An 18,423-nucleotide genomic window follows, 5' to 3' on the forward strand; every position below is an offset into this window, starting at 1 on the left:
CTACAGCGCCAAGGAAATAAATACCAGAAAATTGCAATATACTGACAAACTGATATAATTCGGTTCAAAATAACAAGATTATGATGTCTTTAAAGCCTATATCGAATAAAAACATGACCGGAATTATCTAAGGAGCTAAAACCAGAGCTTCTACAACGACATGCCAAGCTCCTCTTTGCGCCCGAGCGAAGATCCAAAAGAACGGCCACCGTGATTCCAATCAATTTATAACCTTTGGGAACTACGCAGACACTCCATTTCAAGTCTCCCTATTCGCTGACACCCAGGGGAAGGCGTATGTAGTGCATCTCAACCAATAGAGGACAGGCAAATTAATACACAGGTCTCAGAACAGCCAGTAAAATTCTGCATTCTGACATACACATAGGAAAATTGCTCTAAGTCGAGTTCTGTTTCACCCACAGATATAATTCAAACGGTTTTAGAAACTAGAGTTTTTTCTATCCAATAGTAATAATAATATGCATATTGTACGAGCAAGAATTGAGTACGAGGCAGTTTAATTTGGAAACGAATTTGTACTATGTCGAAATGGCACCCCCCTAGTGGCAAGAAGTTTTAAGCTAAATTTCTTAAAATCAATCCCATATACTATGTTCTTACTTAAATGCTCTAGTACAGCCAATATAAAAAAAGTAAAATGCATCTCAAAGATGCCCTCGTGGTCAAACTAGCACTAACTAGCATTAATGGCAACAACGGCTGACACTTAAATAACGTGCCATAGAATTCTGTGGTACTCCATCTAGCAAAGTCAAATTAGTGGGCTTCTGCAGTAACTACGGGGAGCTCTTTCTAGAGCACCCGGTTAAATTGTGCTTAGGAGCATTTTTTTTTATCTCTAAATGATTAAACTAGTGAGAAATACAGTGCATTCGGGAAGTATTCAGACCCCTTGACTTTATCAAAAACAATATACCCCCGAGCCCGAAGGCTAACCGGGAGGGTTCCGGTGGACAGACAAGACAACTAAGCCCTCAGCGCCGCAATACTGGACCAAACGAGATGGCACAAGCCAAACTGAGTTGGGGGACAGCAGAGCACTCAGGTGGCGAAGCTAGCTAGCTAGCTGCTCCAAGTTATTGAATAGATGCAGGTATACTTATGTGCTTATAATATAGAGCTTTTACCAAGCGAATCCTCTCTGGAACGAGCCGAGAAAAAAAAGAAGTGGGAGTAGTGCGGCGGCAGCTATTTAACAGGGTCAGCCGCAGCACTACTAATTCTTACTTGGAATGTATCCTGCAGAGCGGAAGGATACCATATTGGAATAATCCAATATAGTGCGACGTAAATACATTCACAAGAGAAATCAAGTCAACAACTATGTGGGAGTTGTAGTTTTCATTAAGCAAATATTAAACCTAGTTCAGAGCAGAAACACTATAATTAAGCACAATGACCGTAATTCATTGCAATTTTTTTTTTTACCGCAGCCGATGGATCAGAGAGGAAGAGGCGAAGCGGGAAGTTTCACTTTTGCCAAAATCTGTCCAATACATTTCTATGGGCTTATTTGGGACCTAAGCTTGTCACCTGCCTTCCCGCCTTTGGGACAATGACTCCCATTATTAGGGCGTAGGCATGAGCATCTCATCATTATATACAGATCTCTGTACAGATACACTTTTATGCTATGTTAGGTTAAATACACACAGACTGCATAGACTACATGAGAGAGGAATGTACACAGCACAATAACTAGAGGGACAGAGACAGTTCGTGAAATTTGACTTATCTACTTTGAAGAACTAGTAAAAAGGATTTCAGACAGCTCTGCAGCAGGCTAGCTAAATATGATGACTGTACAATATGGGGAGCACATAATGTTATATGGCCTGGCTGCCTGACTGCTACTTCCTGAGTAGAGACTTTAAGGAATGAAAAATATATTTTATTTGTCTAAGTAATACACAGCTGAAATATTTTATAGTCATTTCCTATTTTTCTATTGATGTCTACCCAATGTGGACCTGATAGAGACAATATTATCAATGGTTTTGGCAATTGAATGTTCACTATTTTTGGCTTTGGAATTTCCATTACAAAGCTCTAAAATCATTGTAACGTCATTATTTCATAACGCATTTAAAAAAATAAAAAAAAGCATAGATCAAAACCAAAATCCGTGATTCTTTTTTAATAATCGAACTGAAACGACCTCAAAAAACACGAATCACTCAGCACTAACAAATTGTCCTCTAACCAGTGATGTACACATTATTCCCAGATTCCGTGTGGTTTTTGAACTGTGTTAAAACTAACAGTACGTGCAACTTCATCTCCCCCCTCGCACGCAATGTGATAATCGATGAGCGATTGACTGCTGCTGCTACTCAATCATTTATGTAAATGGTAAATCTCTACTGACAAACTGGGTAAATCAAGATGTAGCCAGTCTACTCACAATACAGGTGAATGCATATTATTCAATAGGAGTGTGTGCATGCATTGAGTTATTGAGCTTGTTTTAGCTGACTTCACAGGGCTACAGATGACAAACAATCCCTTCCATTTCAGACTTATTTTATTGGCAACTGCTATGAGAGCGTATTTTATTGTACTGAACAACATTTTCATAAAATAAGCAAATCGCTTCTTTTATAAAACTGTGCATTGTCTCTAAGAATGTAATGACGTCATTGGTGAGGCAGAACGTGGCCAAAGAGTTTCTAAACCTACAATTTAAAATGGTGGAAAAACGATTGGAACCATTTCCGGGTTTTACCACTACGTTTTATGGGTATTATGACTCATAATGTTGTACTCAATTGCAAAAGAATTGGTGCTTTAAATACAACTGGGAACTCGGGGGAAAAAACAAGGTCAAATCATGACGTCAGTGATCTTCAGGTCGGAAAGTCAGAGCTCTAGAAAGATGCCAGAGTTTCTGACTTGGAATTCCGACTTGGATGACCATTCCAAATGATTTTTCCTAGCTGGAGCTTATTTTTTCCCCCCCAGAGTTCCCAGTTGTCTTGAATCCACAGAAGTCAGAGATTTCCGAGTTCGCAGTTGTTTTGAACGCGGCTTAACCTCTCTTGGGAACGTGAGACGTTAGCGTCCCACCTCTTCAACAGCCAGTGAAACTGCTGGGCGCCAAATTCAAATACAGAAATACTCATTATAAAAATTCAGAAAACAAAACATTTTTCATAGGTTTAAAGATGAACTTCTTGTGAATCCAACCACAGTGTCATAATTTTAAAAATGCTTTACGGCGAAAGTATACCTTACGATTATTTGAGAACAAAGCCCACTAGACAAATCATTACAAATAGTAACCAGCCAAGTAGAACAGTTACACAAGTCAGAAATAGAGAAAATGAATCCCTTACCTTTGATGATTTTCATATGGTTGTACTCAGCAGACATTCATTTACTCAATAAATGTTCCTTTTGTTCGATAAAGTCTCTTAATATCCAAAAACCTCCATTTTGTTCGTGCGTTTTCTTCAGTAATCCACAGGCTCAAACGCAGTCAAAACAGGAAGACAAAAAAATTGTATCCGTAAATTTCATAGAAACATGTCAAACGATGTTTATATTCAAACCTCAGGTTGTTTTTAGCCTAAATAATCGATAATATTTCAACCGGGCAATAACGTCGTCAATTTAAAAGGTAAACAAGAAACGCACTCTCTCCGTCTCACGCATGAAAAAGCTCTGTGACACTTTAGGGTCCACTCATTCAGACTGCTCTTACTTCCTCATTTGTCAGGATACAAGCCTGAAACAATTTCTAAAGACTGTTGACATCTAGTGGAAGGCATAGAAACTGCAATTTGAGTCCTAAGTCAATGGATACTGTAATGGCATTGAATAGAAAACTACAAATAAAATAAAAAATCCTAAATGGATTTCTCACGTTTGCGCCTGCCAAATCAGTTCTGTTATACTCACAGACACTATTTTAACAGTTTTGGAAACTTTAGAGTGTTTTCTATCCAAATCTACCAGTTATATGCATATATTCTGGGCCCGAGAAGCAGGCAGTTTAATTTGGGCATGCATTTCATCCAAAATTCCAAATGATGCCCCCTACCCTAGAGAAGTTAAGTGCCATGGGCTCTTCAGTGACCACAGAGTTGGGACACCCGTTTAAAGTACCATCTTATTCAACTGTATTGAGGAACATTCCATTGTTAGTTAGTACTTAACATTATTCAAATGCAATGAATATTATAAAAAGATAGTGTGATCGGGGATTTCTATTGGAGAAGCAGTTTGATGTGGCTAAGGTATCTAGTGCTAAGGTATCTAGTGGGAGGCGAGGAAGTGAATGAATTTTTGGTGGCGAGGGAGACGAAGTGAATTAATAAAGTTAGTCACAATCTGCTTTGAAATCAGCATATTATGCATTACAATGTGCATATTATCACAAACAAAGTAGTGAATTCAAGGAACGTTACCGATATCGTCCACCATTGTAAAGTGTACAATTTCTAAAGACGGTTGATATCTAGTGGAAGGCATAGGAACTGCAATTTGAGTCCTAAATCAATGGATACTGTAATGGCATTGAATAGAAAACGACAAAAATTAAAAAAATCCTACTTTCTGGATGGATTTCTCTCAGGTTTTCGCCTGCCAAATCAGTTCTGTTATACTCAGACATTATTTTAACAGTTTTGGAAACTTTAGAGTGTTTTTTTCATCCAAATCTACCAATTATATGCATATCCTAGCTTCTGGGCCTGAGTAGCAGGCTGTTTACTTTGGGCACGCTTTCATCCAGAGGTGAAAATAGTGCCCCCTACCCTAGGGAAGTTAAGAACAAATTATTATTTACAAAAGGCCTACCCGGGGAACAGTGCCTTGTTCAGGGGCAGAACGACACATTTTTACCTTATCAGCCCAGGGATTCGATCCACCAACCTTTCGGTTACTGGCCCAACGCTCTAACCACAAGGCTACTTGCCGCCCCCAAAATAAGTGGACCTGGCACTTTGCTCGTCACTATAAAAGGCGCTGCACTGATAGAGTTGATCTTCTCAATCATGTGAGACACATTTCACAGAAGTAGCCTAACGAACGTATAAAAAAATTCTACCGAAGTATTTTTTTATCTAAAAATGTCAGTATACCATGCAACACTAGCACAAAGGCCCAGAGTCAAGAGCACTAAGCAGTGCTCCACAGTCCTGCACGCACAAACACACACACAAGCATTTAATTGTCCTGTGTACACTTTGCTGTATCCTGTGCAGATGACAAATAAATGTTGACGCAACTGCACACAGTCTTCAATTGCAGATGTAGCCAGTTTCATTGCTCTCTGAAGACCAGCTCATTATTCAGTAGCACCTCATCCACTTCCCCCTGGAAGCCCTCCTCGAATGGTCATTAGTCTGCAAATTAACCTCCACACCGCACGTCAATGATAATTGCGTTTGTGGGTTAATGCTATCACTACTGTGTGAATGGACCTGCTCAACACCTGTAACTGCGTGCTCTGCTGTGTTCAGCTAATGAACCTCCCAGAGGAACCATTCAGACATCTATGTTCTCAACGTTAACCTCAACACGTCTACCATTGATGAGCTTAAAGATGAAAATCGAGATTATGACTATAGCAATGAGTGCCATTTGACATTCTCACCCATATCTGATCAGTCTCTACATACGAGTTAACCCATGTAGTCATTGAATATAGGCCTTGTTGGATGAAAGACCATGCCCAAGAACAAGAATGTCACAGTTCACTTTGGAAGCCAGAGAAAAGACATTTGTTAGAACAAAAAGAACATTTATTGTCTAGACATTTCAATTGATTTATATTAGCTAGCATTAAGACCATTTAGTGTTTTTTCCTGGTTAGATATTTTCCATGTAAAAGACATACCAAACATTTGTTATTTCTAAAGCAATTACTGTAAGAAAACAAATATATACACTTTTTACAAGTACTCGACCAATAAAATACAAAGAAAAGAAAAATAATTACACAATAGCAATAGCAGACATGTAGGAAAGGACACAGTACTAGGGTGTGAAAGGTCTGAGTGGAAAGTCATGTCTGAAAGAAGAGCAAGCTGAGGTCAGAGGTCACAAATGGTAGAGGTCACCTGGCCATTCACATTCTTTGTCTGTAAAAATAAACTACAATGCCATTAATTCGGCACCTCTGAGGTTTCGGTCCGCCTTTCTGTCCATCTGTCTATAATGAGGTTTCGGTCCATCTCTCTATATCCATGCATACATCCGCCCGTCTGTCCATCATCAATTGTTCTGGAAGCTCTGCCCATGAATGGTCATGTATAGAGAATGTTCTGTAGGATCCCATGACCCAGGGTCAGTTGTACAGTTCAAAGATCACGTATATACAGTGCCTTCAGAAAGTTTTCATACCCCTTGACTTATTTCACATTTTGTTGCGTTACAGCCTGAATTCAAAATTGGATTAAATATAAAGTTGAAGTCGGAAGTTTACATACACCTTAGCCAAATACATTTAACCTCAGTTTTTCACAATTCCTGACATTTAATCCTAGTAAAACTCCTGTTTTAGGTCAGCTAGGATCACCACGTTATTTTTAGAATGTGAAATGTCAGAATAATAGGAGAGAGAATTATTTATTTCAGCTTTTATTTCTTTCATCACATTCCCAGTGGGTCAGAAGTTTACATACACTCAATTAGTATTGGGTAGCATTGCCTTTGAATTGTTTCACTTGGGTCAAACGTTTCGGGTAGCCTTCCACAATAAGTTGGGTGAATTTTGTCCCATTCCTCCTGACAGATATGGTGCAACAGAGTCAGGTTTGTAGGCCTCCTTGTTAGCACATACTTTTTCTGTTCTGCCCACAAACCTTCTATATGATTGAGGTCAGGGCTTTGTGATCGCCACTCCATTACCTTGACATCGTTGTCCTTAAGCCATTTTGCCACAACTTTGGAAGTATGCTTGGGGTCATTGTCCATTTGGAAGACCCATTTGCGACCAAGCTTTAACTTCCTGATGTCTTGAGATGTTTCTTCAATATATCCACATAATTTTCTTACATCAAGATGCCATCTATTTTGTGAAGCGCACCAATCCCTCCTGTAGCAAAGCACCCACATAACATGATGCTGCCACCCCTGTGCTTCATGGTTGGGATGGTGTTCTTCGGCTAGCAAGCGTCCCCCTTTTTCCTCCAAAAATAACGATGGTCAATATTGCCAAACAATTCTATTTTTGTTTCATCAGACCAGAGGACATTTCTCCAAAAAGTTCGATCTTTGTCCCCATGTGCAGTTGGAAACCGTTCTTCCTTGCTGAGCGGCCTTTCAGGTTATGTAGATATAGGACTCGTTTTACTGTGGATATAGATACTAGAGGTCAACCGATTAATCGGAATGGCTGATTACAAGTTTTCATAACAATCGGTAATAGGCATTTTTGGACACTGATCATGGCCGATTACATTGCACTCCACGAGGAGACTGCGTGGCAGGCTGACTACCTGTTATGCGAGAGCAGCAAGGAGCCAAGGTAAGGAGCTAGCTAGCATTAAACGTATCTTATAAAAAAACAATCAATCTTAACATAATCACTAGTTAATGGTTGATGATATTACTAGTTTATCTAGCTTGTCCTGCGTTGCATATAATCGATGCGGTGCCTGTTAAATTATCATTGAATCACAGCCTACTTTGCCAAACGGGTGATTTAACAAGCACATTCGCGAAAAAAAGCGCTGTCGTAGCACCAATGTGTACCTAACCATAAACATTAACGCTTTTCTTAAAATCAATACACAAGTATATATTTTTAAACCTGCATATTTAGTTAATATTGCCTGCTAACATGAATTTATTTGAAATAATTGTTTCACTTCTCTTGCATTCTGTGCAACAGAGTCAGGGTATATGCAGCAGTTTGGGCCGCCTGGCTCGTTGCGAACTGTGTGAAGACCATTTCTTCCTAACAAAGACAGCCAACTTCGCCAAACGGGGGATGATTTAACAAAAGCGGATTTGCGATAAAAAACACAATTGTTGCACGAATGTACCTAACCATAAACATCAATGCCTTTCTTAAAATCAATACACAGAAGTATATTTTTTGAAACCTGCATATTTAGTTAAGAAATTCATGTTAGCAGGCAATATTAAACTAGGGAAATTGTGTCACTTCTCTTGCGTTCATTGCACGCAGAGTCAGGGTATATGCAACAGTTTGGGCCGCCTGGCTCGTTGCGAACTAATTTTACAGTTTTTTTTCGTAATTATGACATAACATTGAAGGTTGTGCAATGTGAAAGCAATATTTAGACTTATGGATGCCACCCGTTAGATCAAATACGGAACGGTTCCGTATTTCACTGAGAGAATAAACGTTTTGTTTTTGAAATTATAGTTTCCGGATTTGACCATATTAATGACCTAAGGCTCGTATTTCTGTGTGTTATTATGTTATAATTAAGTCTATGATTTGATAGAGCAGTCTGACTGAGCGGTGGTAGGCAGCAGCAGGCTCGTAAGCATTCATTCAAACAGCACTTTCCTGCATTTGGCAGCAGCTTTTCGCAATGCTTGAAGCATATCAACTCCTGAGATTAGGCTGGCAATACTAAAGTGCCTATTAGAACATCCAATAGTCAAAGGTATATGTAATACAAATGGTATAGAGAGAAATAGTCCTATAATAACTACAACATAAAACTTCTTACCTGGGAATATTGAAGACTCATGTTAAAAGGAACCACCAGCTTTCATATGTTCTCATGTTCTGAGCAAGGAACTTAAACGTTATCTTTCTTACATGGCACATATTGCACTTTTACTTTCTTCTCCAACACTTTGTTTTTGCATTATTTAAACCAAATTGAACATGTTTCGTTATTTATTTAAGACTAAAACTATTTTATTGATGTATTATATTAAGTTAAAATAAAAGTTCATTGTTCATTCAGTATTGTTGTAATTGTCATTATTACAAATATATGTATAAAAATCGGCAGATTAATCGGTTTCAGCTTTATTTGGTCCACCAATAAATCGGTATCGGCATTGAAAAATCATAAATCGGTCGACCTCTAATAGATACTTTTGTACCCGTTTCCTCCAGCATCTTCACAAGGTCCTTTGCTGTTGTTCTGGGATTGATTTGCACTTTTCGCACCAAAGTATGTTCATCTCTAGGAGACAGAACGCGTCTCCTTCCTGAGCAGTATGATGGTTGCGTGGTCCCATGGTGTTTATACTTGGTTACTATTGTTTGTACAGATGAACGTGGTACCTTCAGGCATTTGGAAATTGCTCCCAAGGATGAACCACACTTGTGGAGGTCTACAATTTTTTTTCTGGAGGTCTTGGCTGATTTCTTTTGATTTTCCCATGATATCAAGCAAAGAGGCACTGAGTTCGAAGGGAGGCCTTGAAATACATCCACAGGAACACCTCCAATTGACTAAAATGATGTCAATTAGCCTATCAGAATCTTCTAAAGCCATGACATTTTCTGGAATTTTCCAAACTGTTTAAAGGCACCCACCCAACATCCTATAAGGACAAAGTAAAAACATGTTTTTAGAAAGGTTTGCTAATTTCTTGAAAATAAAATACAGATATCTCATTTACATAAGTATTCACACCCCTGAGTCAATACTTTGTAGAAGCACCTTTGGCAGGGACTACAGCTGTGAGTCTTTATGGGTAAATCTCTAAGAACATTCCACACCTGGATTGGGCAACATTTGCCCATTATTCTTTTCAAAATGATTCAAGCTCTGTCAAATTGGTTATGGTCATTGCTAGACAACCATTTTTAAGTCTCTTCATAGAATTAAGTGAAAAATGTAACTAGGCCACTCAGGAACATTCACTGTCTTCTTGGTAAGCAACTCCAGTGGCCTGGTGTTTTAGGCTATTGTCCTGCTGAAGGTGAAGTAATCTCCCAGTGTCTAGCAGAAAGCAGACTGAACCAGGTTATCCTTTAGGATTTTGCCTGTGCTTAGCTCCATTCCTTATTTGTATTTTTTTTTATGCCCAGTCCTTAACAATTAATAGCATACCGATAACATGATGCAGCCATCACTATGTTTGAACATATGGAGAGTGGTACTCAGTAATGTGTTGTATTGGATTTGTCCCAAACATCAGGACAAAATGTTAATTGCTTTGCCACATTTTTTGAAGTATTACTTTAGTGCCTTGTTGCAAACAGGATGCATGTTTTGGAATATTTGTATTCTGTACAGGCTTTCTTCTTTTCACGCTGTCAATTGGGTTAGCATTGTGGAGTAAGTACAATGCTATCCATCATCAGATTTCTCCTAACACAGCCATTAAACAATTTTAAAGTCACCATTGGTATCATGGTGAAATCCCTGAGTGGTTTTCTTCCTCCTCGGCAACTGAGTTAGCAAGGATGCCTGTATCTTTGTAGTGACTGGGTGTATTGATACACCATCCGAAGTTTAACCACTATGGGAAGTTATTTAAAAAGGGATATTCAATGTCTGCTTTTTCACCCATCTACCAATAGGTGCACATCTTTCGAAGCATTGGAAAACCTCCCTGGTATTTTGTTGTTGAATTGGTGTTTGAAATTCACTGCTCGACTGAGGGACCTTACAGATAATTGCACTGTCTGTGTGGGGTGCAGAGATGAGGTAGTCATTCAAAAATCATGTTAAACACTATTATTGCACACAGAGTCCATGCAACGTATTGTGTGACTTGTTAAGCACATTTTTACTCCTATTTAGGCTTGCCATAACAAAGGGGTTGAATACTTATTGACTCAAAACCCATTTGACATTATGGGGTATTTTGTGTAGGCCAGTGACCAAAAAGAAATCTAAATTCAGGCTGTAACACAACAAAATGTGGAAAAAGTCAAAGGGTGTAGAATTTTCTGCAGTATCCCCTGACCCAGGGTTGGTTTTAGGACAGTGAAAGCTACTTTGGGTTGTCAGTTGCTGATCATAGTGCTCACCAGTGCAGTCTAGTAGATGACTTCATAGACAGTGGCCTTCTTATCTCCAGAACCTGTAACTATGTACTTATCATCCACTGAGATGTCACAGCTTAGCACTGACGAAGACTCCTTCGACTAGAGTTAGAGAGAGAGAGAGCAAGAGAGCGAGAAAGATTGAGGGAAAGATTAGTGCAAGATCAACACCCAGCCTTGATACAAGATAAATAAAACATGTTGGTAGGTAGGCCGTCGGAGTGAACAGACGGTTGTCCAAGTGGACAGGTGTGTGTGTGTGTACCTGGAATATACTGGCTCCGTACGGTGTCCTCCACGCATTCAGCAGGTTATCCTTCCCTGTGCTCACAAACCATTTACCTGGGCAGGCAGAGAAATAGGAGACAGAGCTTTAGGAATCACATAGACATACAGTAGAGCTAGGACAGATACTACTGTGGATGCAGGGGCCAAATCCCAGAGAACCCAGAGTATAAATAAAATGAATTTAAAAAACAATCAATCACATCAAGTTAGGATTAGAGCTACTGTATATGAGGAAACAAGGAGAGAGCCAATTGCATTTCCTTGACTCCTCACCTCCTTAAAACCCACTGGATGATAAAGTCAGAAGTCCCTCCCCTCTGACCTTCTCCTCCAATGGATTTTGAGGAGGAGAGAGGACACGAGGAGTCAACGAAATACAATTGAGATTCTCCAATGAAAACCGAATATAAGGCTGTCTACTAGGTCAACAAAAATAGTTGAACTGCATACCTGTATTAAACAGGGAGTTTAATACATCTCGGTTCAAAGTGGAAAATGAACCAGGGAAAGGCGACTCATTTGGGGGCCAGTTCCATCAGTTAGAAATTGCCAACATAACCTCAGTATACATGGAGACAAACACCAGTAACATCGTTGTTCAGATGCATCGAACATAAAGAATCTTCAAAGTAGCCATCCTTTGCCTTGATGACAGCTTTGCACACTCTTGGTTACTACATGATTCCATGTGCCATTTCATAGTTTTGATGTCTTCACTATTATTCTACAATGTAGAAAAAAGTTAAAATAAAGAAGAACCCTTGAATGGGTAGGTGTCCAAACTTTTGACTGATACTGTACATCAAGTTACAGTACACAGCTAACAAAGACATAGTATGTGTCCCAAATGGCCCCCAATGCTATATAGAGCTCTATTGAGCATGGTCAAAAGTAGTGCACTACATAGGGAATAGGGTGCCATTTGAGACGCAAAAATACACAAATCTTGAGCACGTCAGCCCCAGAGCTCTGGTGACATGGCCTTACCACAGGAAGCAAACTGGAGAGAGAGCACACAGCTCTCGTGGAGGTGGAGCTGGTACTTGTCTGGCTTGGTGACATGGAGCACCTCCACATTACTACTCTCCATCCCCACCGCCAGCCACTCTCCCGTCGGACAGTACCCCAGAGAAAAGATCTGGAGAGGGGGCAGAGGGACAACATGGTCCATGTGTGTGTGGTCATGTGCGTGAGAGATAGACAGATACATACAGTAGTATCCCAGAGAGAAGATTTAGAGAAAGGGCAGGGGACAACCAGGGCCCGGTTTCCCAAAAGCATCGTTATTAACGTTGCACTTGAAAACGCTCGTAAACTAAACACCTGCCTCAGACCACTTGTAGAACAGCTAAGTGTGTCATTAGATGCTTTTTTTGCCCTCCCGTGTCACTTTATACAGAGAAGAACATTGATAAATCATATGATTTATCAGTCTCCTTGTGACCGCCGATAACTTCAGAACAAAGATCACTACAAATACAAACTTACCAATGTGTTTGCAATTGATACAAACAAGCGACGTATAAAATAAATACGCTTAAAATGAAAAATTAGTTGACTGCATTAAAACATAAAACTGTAGGCTACAGGCCTATTTCAATCCAATTGAAATGAATTTAACGTTCAATCAATTGAGCTCCATTTCGCTACTTGTAGGCTGTCTAATTTGTCTCAATACATTTAATGATGTGTAGCCTAACATGGTGAATTTGTGCATTTTTATTGGGTAAACAGAATAAGCTGCCTCAATATTTGCAGCCGTAGGTGGAAATCTCTCTATGAGCTGATCCCTCGTCAGAATTGTGAAATAATTCTAATGTTAAGGAAAAATGTGAATGGAGAAAGCTGATCCGAGAGCAGCACTTCGTTTCTTTCGATCCTATCAGTATCGACATATACTCTTAGCAACCTCTCTCTCTGCGTGGTATTTGGGGGAAACGCATGTTGCATCTTCGGCCATTGTAGGAAAGAAATTTAAGTTCCATCGCTATTGGGAAACCGGTCTCTAATCAGTGTATGCGTGTGTTCAGGGGCGTGAGAAATCGACACAGAGACAGACACAGCTGCCACAACAAACAACCCTGCCTTTCTCCTCTTTACAATTCACTCCTTAGGTGTTAAGCTAATAGCATCCTGCTAGAAGGCTAAACGTATAAAAAAAAATCTTACTTGCACCGAAAACAACAACCTTACCGTGAAATGCTTACTTACAAGCCCTTAACTTCTTTGATATAGGGGGCAGCATATTCCCTTTTGGATGAATTGCGTGCCCATAGTGAACTGCCTCCTACTCTGTCCCAGATGCTAATATATGCATATTAGTATTACTATTGGATAGAAAACACTCTGAAGTTTCTAAAACTGTTTGAATGATGTCTGTGAGTATAACAGAACTCATATGGCAGGCAAAAACCTGAGATAAAATCCAAACAGGGAGTGAGAATTCTCACTGGCTGCCCCCAGGTGGTAAGGGTAGGCAACAACACATCTGCCATGCTGATCTTCAACACGTGGACCCCTCGGGTGCGTGCTTAGCCCCCTCCTGTACACCATGTTCACCCACAACTGCATGACCAAGCACTACTACAACACCATTAACTTCTCTAGGATAGGTGGGACGGTAGCATCCCACTTGGCCAAAATCCAGAAAAAATGTAGCATGCCAAATTCAAATATATTACTATAAAAACCTATCTTTCATGAAATCACACATGAAAGACACCAAATTAAAGCTACACATGTTGTGAATCCAGCCAACATGTCTGATTTCAAAAAGGATTTACGGGGAAAGCACACCAAACAATTATGTTAGCTCAGTACATAGCCACAGAAAAACACAGCCATTTTCCCAGCAAAAGATGGTCACAAAAAGCAGAAAGAGAGAGAAAACTAATCACTAACCTTTGATCTTCATCAGATGACACTCATAGGACATCATGTTACACAATACATTTATGTTTTGTTCGATAATGTGCATATTTATATCCACAAATCTCGGTTTACATTGGCGACATGTTCAGAAATGCCTCCAAAATATCTTGAGTAATTGCGGAGAGCCACGTCAAATAACAGAAATACTCATCATAAACTTTGATGAAAGATACATGTTTTACACAGAATTAAAGATACACTTGTTCTTAATGCAACCGCTGTGTCAGATTTGAAAAAAACTTTACGTAAAAAGCACACCATGCAATAATCTGAGACAGCGCTCAGAATTAACAACATTTCTCCGCCATGTTGGAGTCAACAGAAACGAAATTAAATCATAAATATTCCCTTACCTTTGATTATGTTCATCAGAATGCACTGCCAGGAATCCTAGTTCCACAATAAATCATTGTTTTGTTTGATAATGTCCATTACTTATGTCTAATAGGTTAGATCTTTTGACCTGGTAGGGCTAGAAGCAAGCCGTTTTCGCTGTAGTAATGGTGCAACCATGACGCTAACGAATTTGCACTCGCTTTTACCCTTCAGGGCACTCAAAAACAACGGTACAGCAAAGCCTTATCATTGCAACAATTATTATCTGGGATACTTTTATCATAGTCGCACCGTGCTCCCAAAATAAAAACCCTGGTCACACAGCTAAATATTTAGTTGTATACGCACCCAAATTGGTCACACTTTAGAGCCCTGCCTGTGTGTTTGCAGGGTGTGTGTGAACCTCTGGTTCAAGTCGTGCTGCTGGAGCTGTTCTGTGTCTTTCAGGAGTGCGTGTGTGCGTGCATGTACCTGTGAGGTGAAGTCGTGCTGCTGCAGCTGGCGTCCCTCTCTTAGGTCCCAGGAGCGTACGGTGTTGTCCAGCCCACCAGTCCACAGCTTGGTCCCATCGTTGGAGATGTCAATACAGCTGGCTCCGTCTGTGTGGCCCTGGAACTGTCTGTGATAAACACACACAAACACAATTAACAGATGTTATCAAAAATACGTGGTCCTGTGTGGCTCAGTTGGTTGGCTTGGCTTGCAATGCCAAGGGCTGTGGGTTCAATTCATATGGAGCCACCCATATGAAACAGTATGCACACATGACTAACCATTAGGGGGATGAAACAATATCTGACACTGGACCAGTGGTTAGAGGCTACTAATTTCTACCTGCTACCTATTGGCAATGTATTCTCCCATGTGGTCCTTACCTGACCAGGGTCTGGTTGTGCAGGTCCCAGACGGCGATGTTCCCATCGCTGCAGCAGGAGAAGCACACCTTGGAGTCAGGGGAGATGGCCAGGGCATAGCAGGCCGGGGCTGAGGAGGTCAGCTCCGCCTTGATGCGCGGAGTGGGCGTGGCTAGGTCCCAGATTGACAATGTGCTGGCCTCGCCCCCCACGATGAGCGTCCGGCCGTCGGGGAGCAGCCGGCACGAGCGGATATAGTTGTCTCGGTTCTGACAAGCGCGTGCACAAAGTTATTTTTTGTCTCTAATACACAAACTATGCACACAAAATGGTACGTACAGTACCAGTCAAAAGTTTGGACACCTGCTCTTTCAAAGGTTTTTCTTTATTTTTACTATTTTCTACATTGTAGAATAATAGTGAAGACATCAAAACTATGAAATAACACATATGGAATCATGTAGTAACCAAAAAAGTGTTAAACAAATCAAAATATATATTATATTTGAGATTCGTCAAAGTATCCACCCTTTGCCTTGACAGCTTTACACACTCTTGGCATGCTCTCAACCAACTTCACCTGGAATGCTTTTCCAACAGTCTTGAAGGAGTTCCTACATATGCTGAACACTTGTTGGCTGCTTTTCCTTCACTCTGTGGTCCAACTCATCCCAAACCATCTCAATTGGGTAGAGGTCAGGTGATTGTGGAGGCCAGATAATCTGATGCAGCACTCCATCACTCTCCTTCTTGGTCAAATAGCCCTTACACAGCCTGGAGGTGTGTTGGGTCATTGTCCTGTGGAAAACAGGATGATAGTCCCACTAAGCGCAAACCACATGGGATGGCGTATCGCTGCAGAATGCTGAGGTAGCCATGCTGGTTAAGTGTGCTTTGAATTCTAAATAATTCACCAACAGTTTCACCAGCAAAGCACACCCCCACACCACCTCCTCCATGCTTCACGGTGGGAACCACACATGCAGAGATCATCCGTTCACCTACTCTGCGTCTCACAAAGACACGGCGGTTCGAACCGCAAATTTTAGTCAAATTTGGACTCATCAGACCAAAGGACAGATTTCCACCGGTCTAATGTCCATTGCTCGTGTTTCTAGGCCCAAGCAAGTCTCTTCTTCTCATCGGTGTCCTTTAGTAATGGTTTCTTTGCAGCAATTCAACCATGAAGGCCTGATTCACACAGTCTCCTCTGAACAGTTGATGTTGAGATGTGTTTGTTACTTGAACTCTGTGAAGCAATTTTTTGGGCTGCAATTTCTGAGGCTGGTAACTCTAATGAACTTATCCTCTGCAGCGGAGGTAACTCTGGGTCTTCCTTTCCTGTGGCGGTCCTCATGAGAGACAGTTACATCATAGCGCTTGATGGTTTTTACGACTGCACAAAGAAACTTTCAAAATTCGTAATTTTCTGCATTGACTGACCTTCATCTCTTAAAGTAATAGACTGTAGTTTATCTTTGCTTATTTGAGCTGTTCTGTGCCATATGGACTTGGTCTTTTACCAAATAGGGCTATCTTCTGTATACGACCCCTACCATGTCACAACACAACTGATTTGCTCAAACGCATTAAGGAGGAAAGAAATTCCATAAATTAACTTACCAAGGCACACCTGTTAATTGAAATGTATTCCGGGTGACTAATGTACCTCATGAAGCTGGTTGAGAGAATGCCAATATATATTTAGAATTGTTTAACACATGATTCCATATGTGTTATTTCATAGTTTTAATGTCTTAACTGTTATTCTACATAGTAGAAAATATTACAAATAAAGAAAAATGTAGGTTTGTCCAAACTTGACTGGTACTGTAGGTGTATATTTAAAGCATGTACCCTGCCCACAAACACACATCCTGTGATGTTGGTTGAAGAACAATGCTACCGAATACGTGCTTTAACTGTATTAACAGTGATTTTGGATAACAGTGTGTATATTAGGTCTAGCACTCACCAGGCAGTCCAGTTGGGACACAGGACTCTTGTTGCCAGGGTGACTGATGTCCCAGACCTTGACGCAGCCCTTGCCGCCTGTGTAGACATGGCGCGTGGGGTTGCTGATGGTGACAGCACAGACCACCTCACCGTGGTTCAGCGTGTTGATCTGGCGTGCATGGCGCGGGATGCCAGGGCCCACCAGGGCATCTGGAGGGAACGGTACCGGCTGCATCTGTCCATCGGCGCTAACATGGAAGGAGTAGGCTCTGAGAGGAGAAGGTCGAGTAAGAGGGGGACAGGTGGAATTGAGGCATGAAACACATTTGGGGATATTTGTCTTGCTACTACAGAGAACATAGTGCTATAAAAGACACTCTCCTACAGTTTATATACGGAACACACGCAACTCACGGTTTGCCTCCAGGGATGCCTGATAAGCTCGGGGTCATTCCAGGGACTCTCATGTGAGGATGAGGGTCAAAGCCGGCCTGAGGGAGAACACACACAGAGGGATGATGAGTACACACAGAGTGATGATAAGGAGTACATACTCAAACAGCCACAGGCACGCACACACACCAGAGAAATGAGGTCAGTAGATACCGCAACGGATCCTACACAAACATACCGACATTTAGCTGTTTAGACACGCAATGATCGCACAATATGGAATAAGAGACACCCGAGCACACACACCCACCATAGGGGAGCGTCCGTAAGCAGCCAGAGCGGCAGCCGCTGCAGCGCTCATCTGAGGGGACATGTTGTGGAGGCCGGCGTAGCCTGCGCCGGCACTTGCCAGCTCCCCATTCATGGCGGCGTGAGGCAGCATGCCAAACGGCCCGGGGTACGGCCCTGACACCGCCAGCGGAGTCCGCAGACCAGCGGCTAGGGAGTAGACAAGAGCTGTTTTCAGATGGGTTTAATGTATCTGCGGTGCAGTCAGAGTGCAGCATATTCATAACCATATGACGCAAAACGCATCCTAAAGGCAAGTTTGAACTCTTTACAGAAAGTGCTCCATCTTCAAAACTTGACTGCTGACATGCAAAACATTTTTGGGATTGTATTAACAGTGATACTAATATTAAA

At 41.1% G+C, this 18,423-nt stretch overlaps 1 protein-coding gene across 6 annotated transcripts in view; it reads right to left on the minus strand.

The window, feature by feature from the left end:
- Positions 1-5,746: 5,746 nt before the first annotated feature.
- LOC139545805 (transducin-like enhancer protein 1) overlaps positions 5,747-18,423 on the minus strand; it is a 41,961-nt gene continuing 29,284 nt past the window's right edge. For 4 of the 6 annotated variants that reach the window (XM_071354004.1, XM_071354009.1, XM_071354008.1 and 1 more), the window contains 9 exons: positions 18,032-18,237; positions 17,743-17,819; positions 17,348-17,597; positions 15,394-15,641; positions 14,990-15,137; positions 12,239-12,389; positions 11,229-11,305; positions 10,949-11,065; positions 5,747-9,510 (listed from right to left, as the gene is read on the minus strand). In XM_071354004.1, coding sequence (XP_071210105.1) covers positions 10,958-11,065; positions 11,229-11,305; positions 12,239-12,389; positions 14,990-15,137; positions 15,394-15,641; positions 17,348-17,597; positions 17,743-17,819; positions 18,032-18,237 — 1,265 coding nt within the window. In that variant the 3' untranslated portion in view covers positions 5,747-9,510; positions 10,949-10,957. The remainder of the gene's footprint in view (positions 9,511-10,948; positions 11,066-11,228; positions 11,306-12,238; positions 12,390-14,989; positions 15,138-15,393; positions 15,642-17,347; positions 17,598-17,742; positions 17,820-18,031; positions 18,238-18,423) is intronic. The other 2 variants (XM_071354006.1, XM_071354005.1) reach the window with 2 other exon arrangements.

This window comes from Salvelinus alpinus, chromosome 19 (assembly GCF_045679555.1).
Source record: "Salvelinus alpinus chromosome 19, SLU_Salpinus.1, whole genome shotgun sequence".
Lineage (NCBI taxonomy): Eukaryota > Metazoa > Chordata > Actinopteri > Salmoniformes > Salmonidae > Salvelinus > Salvelinus alpinus.